The following is a 14037-nucleotide window of genomic DNA, read 5'->3' on the forward strand; positions in this document are numbered from 1 at the left end:
TCCACATGTTTAGACTTAAATAAATTTAGGAGTATATACTCAAATATGTCTCTAAAAAATTTTATATCAGATATTTTAGTTTCTCAAAAGATTTTATTACACCGAGGTACATAAATTTTATGAAAATAAGACAATAAGTTTATATCTTAGTCAATCTTGTTATTTTTACTTGGATAAATAGGTCATCAAAAATGTGACAGAAAGACTTATATGTCTTACTTTTATAAAATTCAGAAACCTAAACGTAATAAAATTTCTTTTAGAGTGAAAATGTCTTATTCAAAATTTTTTAGAGATTTATTTGGATATATACTCTAAATTTATAGTAGATACCCAATTTGATCCCCAAAAATTAAATCATGCATTAATTTTATCTCTGACTTTCATAAATGACTAACTACATCTCCTAAATTGAAAGACATAATTCTTCGTTCATTCCCTAATAAACGACCGTTACCAAAACTACCACCACTACTTATTCTTTGTCTCCATCATCAACATCATCGTGTCCTCACCCAATTCCACCACCACTCTGATTTTATCTTTATTATCAATCTCACCATGTCCTCACCCATTTCCAACACCTTATTCAACTCACTCTTGTCCGTTTCAAACCCGTGACCCATCATCATCCATTCTCCACTCCCATATTTACTAACTATTCCACTTCACTACCTCACCTTTGCTCCCACATCACTGTCACTATTATCACATCCCTAAATTCTGATGTTTCTCTTTCTCTTTTTTTTCCATCCATTCTCAACTCATACTCACTAACCACCCCACTTCACTACCTTACTTTTGCTCTCACATCTCTGTCACCATTATCACATTCTTAAATTCTGATGTTCCTCTCTCTCTTTTCATATTATCTCATGAGAGTAGTCGTCGCGACATTAACTGCAGACAGAAAATTACTGCCAAAGAAGAGGAGCGGTGCTCTAGCACAGGAGTAGAGATATTTTTAGAGAGGAGGACACGATGTGCGGTTAGGCAAGAGGCTAAAGGGACTTTCAAGACAGATTAACACTGTGTTTGTTTAAGGTAAAAATGGAAGGAAAGAAAAAGGAGGGAAAGAAATTGGAAGAAAAATAGTTATTTTTCCTTGTTTGGTTGAGAAGAAAAATAAGAGAGGAAGGAAATTTGGTGGAAAAATATTGGTGGAACCCACCAATTTTTTTTCCTCCAACAATGGAGAAAAAATAGAGAAAAAATTAAATCTCTCTCTCTCTACTTTCAATATTACCTTTTTACTTTTTTTAATATATTTTATAATATATGGGTAAAATTATCTTTTTATAACATTTCTTTTTTTCTTATTTTTCTTTCATCCAAAACACATTTAAAGAAAGGGCCCCGCTACACATACATGCAAATAACGCATACAATCCTTACAAGTTGGCCCAACCCAGGTTTAATCCACGCGCACTCCCTCCCTTTAAATGGAGCGTCAATTGCACGCGCGTCACTCAAACAATTACGCTTCGAAAAAACCGCTCGTTATGGCTCACTCTTCCTCTTCTCCTTCAAAGATAACACAAATCCTCAAGTTTCGAGCAACATTCCAAACTGAAGAGACATTTGAACTCGTCGCGAATAATAGCAGAAACCATCAACAAAATATTATTCAAGGTACGTTATTGTTTTACTCATCTTGTACATTTTCCACATTTCTGTTTCTGATTTCGAAATCGAAGAACTATGTTTTACTGTTCTTCTATGTTCTTCTAGGTTTTATTGATCTTCTTGTTCTAAATCTCATATCACTGTTTTTACTATTCTTCTTATTCTAGGTTTTACTCTTCTTGTAAGTTCCTCTAGGTTTTACTGTTCTTCAAAGTGGTTCTAGGTTTTACTGTTCTTCTTGTTCTAGTTCTTCTCGTAACTGATTTTTCGCTGTATATTGCTTAATTTATTGGGTGTATATGGAGTAATTTGTATGGTGTGTATGATTGATTGTTGGGTGTATATGGCGTAATGTGTTGGGTGTATATAGTTGATTGTTGGGTGTATACGGCGTAATTTGTTGGGTGTATACGGCGTAATTTGTTGGATGTATATTCCTGAACCCATATCATGTAATATAATTAACTGTTGCAACTGTTCTAATATTGTTTGTCCTTGGGTGTATATTGTTTGACATTGTAATATTGCTAGAGCTTGTATATTTATCGTTGTTTGAGTCAATTGAACATCATTTTGAACTGATCTCATTAAATACTTATAAAATCGGTTTGCGTGTATATGGTTGATCTATGGGTGCATCTGACTGATATCTATGGGTGTATTTTTCATTGCAGTAAAAATGGAAGGCAAAAATCAAGCTGAAAAAAATGTAAGAACAAATATATGTCTTCGATCAAATCAGTTTTTCATAATAGAAATATATCTAACTCTAATTTTGCTTTGTTTACAGCAAATCAAGGACCTAAAGTGTGCAACCCATCTGTTGAGTGAGAAATTCAGAAATATGAGCGAGGAGAAGTGATGCAATAAGACTGTCCAGGCCATCCTCATTGTTATTGAGTCCATTTTGTGAGATAGATTCTAATGATATTGTCACTGATTAATGTAACTGTTATATACTCTTGTAAGAAATTGAACACATGGTGTAAATATATTTGATCCAATTATAAGTAATTTTTTTTCATAATTAAACTCTCTCTGGTGTATTCAAAATGTCTGATTTACAGATACTATAATATGAAGTGGTGATCCAGATAGATTGGAACCCATATATGACGGTCTGCATAGAGATCTGCATAATACACCCAAACACAGACTATAAATACACCCGATAAAAAATTAAATTTACACCTCTGCTGCAGATTTTAACAAGTCATTTTTGTTTACAAGTCTTACAAGTTGGGCCTAACACACGCGTTACATAAGAAGAAGCAGAAGAAGATGGGCCTAATACGCGCGTTACAAAAGTAGAAGCAGAAGAAGATGGGCCTAATACGCGCGTTACAGAAGAAGAAGAAGAAGAAGAAGAAGAAGAAGAAGAAGAAGAAGAAGAAGAAGAAGAAGAAGAAGAAGCGTGAATATAAATGACTTGTATGATTTTTATGGAAAAGCGTTCTCTCTTTGCCTTCGATCTCCTTCTGTTTTTTTCGATTTTCATGGTTTCTGAAATTAAGCTTTGAAATTGTTTTGAAGATGATGGAACTTCAGAAATACACCCGAACGATTACAAAAATACACCCAAACGATTATAGAAATACATCCAAAGAATTACAGAAATACACCCAAACAGTTACAGAAATAAACCAAACGATTACAGAAATACACCCAATATAGGGAGAGACATTATATTTCTTCTTGAAATCAATATACCCAAAGAATTATAGAAATACACCCAAACAGTTACAGAAATAAACCAAACGATTACAGAAATACACCCAAAGGATTTACAGAAATACACCCCAAGAATTATAGAAATACACCCAAAGGATTACAAAAATACACCCAAAGAATTTAAGAAATACACCCAAAATTCGTTGAAGTACACCTTATGCATAATTCAGAACTCTCTCTCTCTTTTTTCTCCTCGTCTTCTGCTGCTGCTTCTTCTTCTTCAAAAACGATTTCAGAGCTTGATGTCAAAAAATAATGGAAACCGAGGATAACGAAGAAAGAAAACAAAGAGAAAAGCACGTAAATGAAGAAGAAGAACAGGAAGAGGAAGAAGAACGTGTAGCAAGAAGAAGAAGAAGAAGGAGAAAGAGAAGGCAAGAAACGTACCTTGAATAATGTTTCTTCGTTTTTTCTGGTGATTTTGATGAAGGAGAAAGAGAAAACGAAAAGAGGAGAGGAAATTTCAATAAAAAAAGAGGGAGGAAGAGAAGAAAAAGAGACACAGAGAAAGAAGAGGAAGAGGAAGAGGAAGAGGAAGAGGAAGAGGAAGAGGAAGCACGGAAAAAGAAGAAGAAGAAAAAGAGGCACACAAAAAAACGTGAAACGGCGTGAATATAGCGCGTGTAAGTGACGTAGGAGTTGCAACACGTTTTGGTAGATTAGGCGTTAATGAACTTGTAATAGTTACAAACCCTAATCGCTTGTATACTGAGCTTTTCTCTTAAAGAAAATAAAAACCCCCTCAATTTCTTTCCTTTCTTTCTTTTCTTGGAAGGAAAGAAATAGAAAGGAAAGAAATATAAAAGAAAGAAAGGAAAGGAAAGAAATTGAGTGAATTTTTATTTTCTTTAGATGTGTTTGGATGAAAGAAAAATAAGAAGGAAAGAAATGTTATAGAAAGACAATTTTACTCTTATATTATAAAATATATTGAAAAAATAAAGGAGTAATATTGGAAGTAGAGAGAGAGAAATAATTTTCTCTCTATTTTCTCTTTATTGTTAGAAGGAAAAAAATTAATGGATCCTACCAAAATTTTTTCATCCATTTTCTTTCCTCTCCTATTTCTCTCCTCAACCAAACAAAGAAAAATAACTATTTTCTTTCTAATTTCTTTCCCTTTTTTTTCCTCCTATTTTCAACTCAAATAAACACACCATAAATGTTACCGACAAAGTAATTGGTCATTTATAAAAGTTAAAAATTTAATTGATAAATAATTTAAATTTCAGGATCAAATTGGACATTTAAAAAACATTTTCTCAAATAAAGAAAAATGGTAAATTAATTTAAATGAACTAATTTTGAAGTTTGAAGTTCCAATTCAGAATAGTAATTTGAATGAGAGTAGTAGATGTGATGGTTTGTGTTGGTAACTGAAAAGTGAAAAGTGAGAAGAGCATTACAAGCGTGGTGTCCTTGTTGAATGATTTTCTGACACCACAAAAAAGCCAAGATATATTCACAAGTGATTTTTCCAAGAGGCCAAACCAAACAAACCTGCTGCTGCTATACATTATTAAATTTATAAAACGCATTTTAATATTTTTCATATTTATAAGTTTGCAGAGAGGTCAGAAAAATTCAAACTGGAGAAAACCACCTCGATAACTAAACCAATTTCAAACACACACACCACCGGCGCAACTCCTCGTTGCCACTACCAACCACGAATGTCCCATTAACGTCGTTACAATGCTTCACATCACTTGCATGTTGCTCTTCTTCTTCCTCCTCTGCCCTCATCCCACACTCACACTCAACTCCGACGGCCTCTCCCTGCTGGCCCTCAAGGCTGCAGTCGACTCCGACCCCACCGGAGCCCTCTCCGCCTGGTCCGACACCGACCCAACCCCCTGCCGCTGGCCTGGCGTACTCTGCTCCCCCAACAACCGCGTCACCCAACTCTCCCTCCCAAACAAGTCTCTATCCGGCTACCTCCCATCCGAGCTCGCATCCCTAACCTCCCTTTACCGCCTCTCTCTTCCGTACAACAACTTCTCAAGAACCATCCCTGCTCCTCTCTTCACCTCCCTCAACAAACTCCTCGTCCTCGACCTCTCTCACAACCAACTCACCGGTCCCATTCCCATCCAAGTCCGATCCCTCAAATGGCTCCGCCATTTCGATCTATCCTCCAACTCCCTCAATGACTCTCTTCCCCAAGAGCTTTCCGAACTCTCTTCCCTCGTCGGTACCTGCAATCTTTCATTTAACCACTTCTCCGGCGGGATTCCCCCCTCGCTCGGCAAGCTTCCGGTCATTGTCAGCCTCGACCTCCGTGGCAACAACCTTACCGGAAAAATACCACAGGTTGGCTCCCTGCTCAACCAGGGTCCTACCGCCTTCGCCGGAAACCCTGGCCTCTGTGGTTTTCCTCTCCAGAACTCGTGCCCGGAGTCTCAGAAACCTAACATTTTACCCGCAGATCAGCCTCAGAACCCAAAGGCACTTCGCGCCGGTGGCGCTGGCAGTGGCAGCGGTGCTGGAGAAGACGCCAAGGCTAAGGAACGTAGCGGCTCCGTTGCGGTCCTCGTGATCTCGGGTCTCTCCCTGGTGGTCGGCATGGTTTCTCTCTCGCTGTGGGTTTTCCGGCGACGGTGGAACAACGACGACGGGAAAATGAGGAGCAGAAAATTGAACAATGAGGTTATCGGCGGTGGAGATGGAGGAGCAATAGGAGGAGGGGAGGGGCAACAAGGTAAATTCGTTGTGGTTGACGAAGGGTTTAACTTGGAACTCGAAGATTTGTTGAGAGCTTCTGCTTATGTCGTTGGGAAGAGTAGGAGCGGAATCGTGTACAAGGTCGTCGGAGTAGGGAAGGGTGGCACGTGTGCACCTCCGCCGCCGGCGACGGTTGTGGCGGTCCGGCGTCTCAGCGAGGGCGATGCCACGTGGCGGCTGAAGGATTTCGAGTCGGAGGTGGAGGCCATTGCGAAGGTTCGCCACCCAAATGTGGTTCCTTTAAGAGCTTATTACTTCGCAAATGATGAGAAGCTTCTCATCACGGATTTCATCCGCAATGGAAGCTTGCATGCGGCGTTGCACGGTATCAAATTCTCATTCTTTTTGTGTTGCTTCAACTCAATAATTAAGTTATGATTAATTGGCTAAACTATATTTGTTGTTTTACAAGTGTGTACTGTGTGTTCACATTTGTTGATTGTTATGTAATCTTTGTGAGTATAGATTATGGTGTGCATTGATAGCAGCCACCATGTGATCAGGTTCAAATTCTAGGTTTTTGCTTTTAAGAGTCACAATAATGTTGCCATGTGATGTGATTGAACCATGATCATTATTGTACGTATTCACTATATGATCGACGAAATGTAACTTTCACATGTTGGTTTTCTTTCTTCCTTTTTGTTATGCTTTTGGTGATTTGTAATTCCACCGAGTATTGTTATGCAAAAAGAATAGTATAGGTAGACCATGAAAATACTAAACAATGTGAATAATAGATATATTGGATGTTTATTTCACTAGGTGTATGGATGGTTATTCTAATATTAAGATTTAGGTAGGTAATTTAGAAGTGTAGTGTGTTTTTATTTAATTGGTAGTTGTTCATGTTGTTAAAGAAAGTCATTGGTTACTTAGCAAAATCCCAAAAATCTGTCTCAGTAACTAAATCAGCCACATAAATAAATATACGGTGATTTACTCCCTTTTCAATTTTAATATATATTTTGTATTCGAACATGTATTTTATAGGAGTAGTTGATTCAGACATTTAGCAGCTAATTTTTGGTGAAAACATGTAACAGTTGTTGTAACTTTATGTTGGTGATCCTTCTTTCTAGCATTTCATGTGGGCATTCAATTGAATCAATCCAAAGTAAAGCGTCTTTAGGAGTGGTCCTACATTGAAACCATAGTGATATCTGCAAAAGTTTAATATTTTCAGTATATTTTTTGTGTGACCCCATTTGGGTAGCTGAAAACTGGTCCCCGTGCTGTCAACGTCGTTGATCCATAGTGATTTACCTTGGTTGATTATGGATAGTGGCTGCATCCGCCATAGTTCTTTGTGCTTGGATTGTAGCTTGGTGGTCCAAAAAGTACAGATTTCTGTTCTTAAGCTGATGTTGCAATCAGCATTCTAACTATATAGTATCGGAGATTACAATGTCTAAATTAGATGCTAAAGTGATTGTATTTGTTGCGATAACAGTCATTATCAATTTTCATCCTTGTGTCATAGTGTGTAACATGCATAACATAGTTATGATCTACGACAGAGCATTGTGGCGTCATTTGATGCATATAATTGATTCAACATATTCGAATAAGGCAGCTTTGTGTTTGTTTGTAACATGCTTAACAAGTTGACGTTCTCTTTTTTGCTCTTTTATTTTTTGGGTCCTTTTATACTGAATTGACTCATTGAGCACACAAAACTCTGTGTGGTGGTTGTGATGTCTCTTTCATTACCACTTTCACATGTTAGTATCGTCTGATGCATGTTCTGCTCTCTCTTTCTGGTGTTTTACAGTTGCAGGTGGATCTTCCAATTCAGTGCTGACATTATCATGGACAGCAAGGTTGAAAATTGCCCAAGAAGCAGCAAGGGGATTGATGTACATCCATGAGTTTGGTGGCCGGAAATATGTCCATGGCAACCTAAAATCAACCAAAATCTTATTGGACGATGATCTCTGCCCTTACATATCAGGTTTCGGACTAACCCGTCTTGGTTTGGGTACCACAAAGTCATCTGCATTGGCACCAAAACGGCAGAATTCTAGTGGATCCTCTACAATGGTTTCAAAGGCTGCAGCTTCTTCTAATAACTACTTGGCGCCTGAGGTTCGCATGGCAGGTGGCAGATTCTCTCAGAAATGCGATGTGTACTCTTTTGGCATAATTCTATTAGAACTTTTGACTGGTAAACTCCCGGATTTCGGACCAGAAAATGATGACATGGTGCTGGAGAGTTTTGTGAGGAAAGCATTCAGAGAGGAGCAGCCATTGTCCGAGATCATAGACCCGGCTCTTTTGCCTGAGGTTTATGCCAAGAAACAAGTTGTTTCTGCATTTCATGTGGCTCTGAACTGCACTGAACTGGATCCAGAACTGCGTCCCAGGATGAAAATTGTGTCTGAGAGCCTTGATCACATCAAGATTCAGTGAAAAAACATGATAGAACCTTGTAAATTTTCGGTTCTTGTGGCTGACATTTTTTCCCCTCTTGTTCAGATGTTATTTAGAGTGGTGTTTGATTTTGTAATGTTGGGGCCACTTGAATGTACCTTTTGTTGTTGTATCAATGGAAATTAATTCTCTTCCTTGGCCTTCCCCTGAAATGGCAAGGTCACCTTGAGTATTTAAGTTGAAAACTTGAAGTGTTTACATTCTTTTTTTCATATTTCAGATTATTCGACTGCTTCAGTTTAATGCATTGAATCTACGTACATATCATCATAAAATTGTATTAACTAAATAAGTCACAGCATCAGCAACCCATTCCTTCTTTCAATACAGGAGCCAGTACGTGTAATGAAGAGTGGGGGTTATGTCACACATTTTATTTTGCAGTGACTAATCACATAATTATGTCTTATGTCTTATCTAATAGTTTTTGTCTCTGGACTTTGTAAGTAATCAAATTCATGTTAGTAGTGAAGGGATTGCATGCAAAGACATAAAAGGAAAGAGGAACCGTGAACTAGTGAGTATCATGGAAAGGTAGCAAGTAGCAACTGCGTCCTTTCAGAAGAAACAAAAGTATTTACTATTTTTTATTCGTTTGGACTTGGGAACCATAAACCATTTTTGTAGCTCAACTTAGTTATAAATAGTTAAATACTAAATGCTTTTCTTTTTTCTTGGAAATACTAAAGGCTTAATTATTGGAATTTTATACTGTCAAAGATCCATCACGTGGAGCCAATCATAACCCAATTTCTCTCTTTTTTTAATGATAACCCAATTTCTCTCTTAATTGGACATTCTGCAATCATATTCAGGCCGGCCCATTTATCTAATTTTATAAGCACTGTTGGACTCTTCCCAATAATTCTTTATTTTAAGCCTTCCTAACTTTTCTAAAACAAAAACCATGGTATTTTATTATTGAAAAACTTTTAAGTACCAATATACTATTAAAAAATATATGTAATATATATAATTAAAATAAACAGCTAAAATTTATTAAAACACTAGTGTATCGATACAGTTAAAAGTTTTTCTTTATTGTTTTCATCCTTCTAAGTTCTAACCAGGTTGTTCTTTGCCACACCCAAAAAAAAAAAAAAAGAAATAACAGGTTTTTCTACTTTTTATTTTATGTAATATTTAAAGGTATAAAATGTTGTAAAGAATTTATATTACTACTCGTCTTTAGATGGAGTGGATAAGGAATTTCTTAGGAAGATAATTTATCCTTCTCGATCATTATTGTACACATTCTCCTAATTACAAGATGGAGAAAATGGTGGTTATTTCTTAAAATATTTAAGATAGTATATATATCTAGATACATCAACTATATAAAAAAAGTTTATATTGTAATTTTTTTAAAGAATAATGATAATAATAAAGTATTATTTTAATTTTTAATATTTGGATTAAAATTTAATTTCATGTTTAACATTTAAATTTTTTATTTTTGTCTCAAAGATTTTATTTCATCGTATTTTTTATTTTTGGTCAAAATTAATTTTATTTTCAATGTATATATTTTTTATTATTTTCACTACTAAATCATTATGATTATCAAGTTGTCATTGTTATGTAGAAAAAATAACTAAAAAAAAATAAATTTTGGAAAAATAAATTAAATTTAAAGTATAAAATAAATGATATAACAAAATAAGTGGTTTGGCACAAAAATAAAATACTTTAAATATTAAAATTGAAATTAGGATTTAATCAAAGTTTTAAAAGTTAAATCAATATTAAAAAGAGTGTTTGGAGTTTGGACTTTAGGCTGTGTGTGTTTCTGAGAACAGGACATGATAAGAACACTGAGAACATGACAGGATAAGACATTGATAGACAGACACACAAAATTTTGTGTTCTTATATTCTGTTTGGTAATAAATTAGAATAAATTATGAAAATCTAATTTATTTTCATTTTTTTCATTCGAAAAATTTGAGATGAAAAATATAATAATAAAAAATATAATTATGAAAAATTAATAAAAATAATAAGAAAAAGAATAAAAAATAAGTTGTGTCTCTTGTTAATGTTTCTGTATTTTTTCTGTTAAAATGGACATAAAATATACTAATTTAGTGTCTCTAAACACACTATTTCTGCTAAATATGATTTTGTGTCTCTCTGTTCATATCTCAGTGTCCTGTTTCTGTAAACAAACGCAGCTTTAGAGTTTAGAGTGTGGGATTGTGACTAGTGGCAAAGTAGTAAATAAGATGAAAAAATAAGGGCTAAGATAAGGAGATGATATTTATGGAAAGTAAGAGGGCGGCGTTGTTGGATGGTAAGGACGCAGTAGACTTGTCTTGAAAATAGAAAAATGGAGAATGCAAATATGCCATGCAATTGCAATTTTCATATCCTATGAATCTCAAAAACAAATGACGAAGCAGCTTCATTTAATAAGCTCTCATCAACAAATATCTTTTTGTTAATGTATATGTATTTATATGCATAGTTATAAAATATAAAAGATAGTTAATTATCTAACATCTTTCTGTTAAATTCTTCGATATATGAATTTAAGTTTTCTTATAGTCCACAAATAAGATATATTTTACTCGTATATAGAAAAGTGTGTGAAATTAAAAGATCCATGCACAATTAAGGAACTTTTTTCCTACCTATTTTCCCAAACTTTTTTTTTCCATTCTCTCTTCTTTTTTCTTTTTCCCTTTCCTCTTTTCATTCCCTCTGTTCTTTCTTGCCCGGTCTTCTCTCTTGTATTTACTTTTCAATAACTTTTTGTGGTGTATTTTTGGTGGTGGTCTTATTTTATCTTTTATAAATGATTTGAACATAGTGATTTATTAGATCTGGAAGAAGGATACAGTGAATTAGTTGTCTTTTGTTTGTAAAAATATTTTCGGAGTAGAAAAATGGTCAAATTTATATGAAGAACAACGAGAATATTTTAGAATATTATAATACTTTTCATGTAGATTTAAAAACTAAAAATATTTAGATTTATTTTTGTTTTTACCTGTTAAGATCTTTTGTAAACAAATATTATACTCACTTTTAATTTATAATTAAAAATAAATAAATAATATCTAATATATTTTTTTTTAAATTTAGATCTACTTTAGTTTGAGGGGATGCTCCCACTTGTAAAGACGTTTACGTTTTGTATTATTATTGAACATATTAATAAATCGGTTATTTTAAATTTTTTAACAAATTAAAATAAAATTGATTTTTTATAATAATAACAATAAATCTATTTTTTAAAGATTTAATTGTATTTTTTAATTTTTAGAGATTTAAATGTCCATAAAATAAAAAATCAGGGATATATTTATCTTTTTATCAAAAAATTTAAAGATATTTGGTTTAAATTGTGTAATTCGATTGGATCAAATCGAGTCTAATAATTATAATGCAAATAATTGGGTTTATTATTATTGCTATAATAAACCGATTTTGTTCTAATTTATTAAAAAATAAATTATTAATCAATTCAACAAAAATATCTAATAATAACATAACATATGTAAACGTCTTAAAAAGAAGACATTTTTAATGTCTTTATTAAAGTAATCTCCTTAATTCTATTATCGGTAAGTATTATGTCTATTTTTATGAACACCAATATTTTTTCGAGAAATTCTCCGCATACAAGCGTTTTTTTATACAAATTTTTACAAATCATTTATATTAATGCGTACTGTACGTTTTCACTGCACCTTCTTCTTTTTCTTGCTGCACGTTCTTCTTCCTCTTCCTCTTCCTCTTCTTCTTCTTTTATTTCATTTCTTGCCTTATCTTTCTCTTTTTTCAACCGTTACTGCACGTTTTTACTGCACCTTCTTCTTCTTTTTGCTGCACGTTCTTCTTTCTCTTCTTCTTTTTCTTTCGTTTCTTGCCTTCTCTTTCTCCTTCTTCATTTACGTGCTTTTCTCTTTGTTTTCTTTCTTCGTTATTCTCGATTTCCATTGTTTTTTTACATCAAACTCTGAAATCGTTTTTGAAGAAGAAAAAACAGCAAAAGATGAGAAGGAGAAGGAAAAAGAGTTCTGAATTATGCATAAGGTGTACTTCAACGAATTTTGGGTGTATTTCTTAAATCCTTTGAGTGTAGTTTTGTAATCTTTTGGGTGTATTTCTTTAATCCTTTGGGTGTATTTCTGTAATTATTTGGGTATATTTGTGTAATCGTTTGGGTGTATTTCTGAAGTTCCATTATCTTCAAATTTAGCAAGAAACTCGTTTTCATGGAGGAAGAAGAAGAAGAGTCGTTCATAATGCATGGTGAGTAGCACGCTTTGGAAACAGGAAGTGGTATGGGAGTGTAATGCGTGTGTTTTGTTGGACTTGTGTCAACTTGTAAGACTTGTAAGCCAAAAAGACTTATATGTATAGCAGGCCTCTATTTTTTTGGTATAAAAAATTTGTTGATAAACATTAAACAAGAAACGTAATATAATATTTAATGAATATATTCATGTATAAATGTGATAACTAAATTTTTGTTCATTAAAGTGAATATAAAGCATTTGATGATATGTTGAATAATGTTCTATCGATAAAACTTTTTTCCTGGTTTCTCTTTTTCGTAGAAGATGCTTAATGAAAGTCAAGATTGAGCAAGTTGTGTGAGTTTTTTTAAAAGAGATATATTACTTTCTGGCCCTGCCAATTGCCTTAAGAATACGATACTTAAATGAGTTATTTGCAGAGACTACACGATTTTTTTATCTGTGTCTGCAAGCAGAAAAGGCTTTAACTTATTGGGCGAACGTTAATAACGTATATTGAATACATAGATATATAGTTTGAAACTTTGAATCATATCGTCATTTAAAAAATTTGTGGTGAAAAGAAAATTTGTTTTGCTATGTATTCTAAATAAAAAAGAAACATTTAAATTCTTTAATATATATCTGCATAATAAGGTTTCTTTCCTTAATTTATATCTTTTAATTTAACAAATATATATATATATATAGAGAGAGAGGACACATTTTTAAAAATAATTAAAAAATAATGTATATTTTAATATCAATAAAATATTAAAATATTATTATAATTTATCTAAAAAATATTTTATATTTTATATATGCTTATGCTCATGTTTTATAAAATTTTAATATTTATATGTCAACATATCTCGTATCGTATCGTATCTTATATCTGTATCAGTATCCAAAGTATTATTTGTTCTTAAAAGATATACTTGTTACAAAACAAAAAAAATGTCTAGAAAAAATTAAAACATAAAATTAAAGCTTTCCATTCAATACATTTAAAAAAAATAATTTTTAAACCCTTAACGAATACTACTATACTAGTAGATGCATTGTTTTATCGGAAACCCTGTATCTACATATAGATACAATAGGTATAATACATGTTAAAAAATAGAAATTGGAAATAGTACAAAATAATAATAAAAAAAGGGTTACTATTTTGGGAATCATGAAGCTATATATATAATCCAAGTGGAAAAATAAAATAAAAGAAAAATTAGTCCCCTGACTTTGGTTGTTGCGTTTTCGTGGTCTTTCATTGGCC

The 14037-nt window shown here is 33.3% G+C and overlaps 1 protein-coding gene across 1 annotated transcript; it reads left to right on the top strand.

Annotated features, from left to right (window-relative positions):
• Window positions 1-4783: 4783 nt before the first annotated feature.
• Window positions 4784-8669, top strand: LOC107492920 (receptor protein kinase-like protein ZAR1). The gene is made up of 2 exons (XM_016113987.3): window positions 4784-6406; window positions 7862-8669. The coding sequence occupies exons 1-2, from the start codon at window positions 5053-5055 to the stop codon at window positions 8491-8493; spliced, it is 1986 nt and encodes a 661-aa protein (XP_015969473.1). The 5' UTR covers window positions 4784-5052; the 3' UTR covers window positions 8494-8669.
• The last annotated feature ends 5368 nt before the right edge of the window (window positions 8670-14037 follow it).

The sequence above is a fragment of the Arachis duranensis genome, chromosome 6, assembly GCF_000817695.3.
Source record: "Arachis duranensis cultivar V14167 chromosome 6, aradu.V14167.gnm2.J7QH, whole genome shotgun sequence".
Classification (NCBI taxonomy): domain Eukaryota; kingdom Viridiplantae; phylum Streptophyta; class Magnoliopsida; order Fabales; family Fabaceae; genus Arachis; species Arachis duranensis.

What these genes read in the sequence shown, in the direction of transcription:
- LOC107492920 (XM_016113987.3), top strand. Translation starts at nt 5,053, where the DNA reads ATGCTTCACATCACTTGCATGTTGCTCTTCTTCTTCCTCCTCTGCCCT. An exon ending in CTTGCATGCGGCGTTGCACG is followed by an intron (nt 6,407 to 7,861) that starts GTATCAAATTCT and finishes TTACAGTTGCAG; the next exon opens with GTGGATCTTCCAATTCAGTG.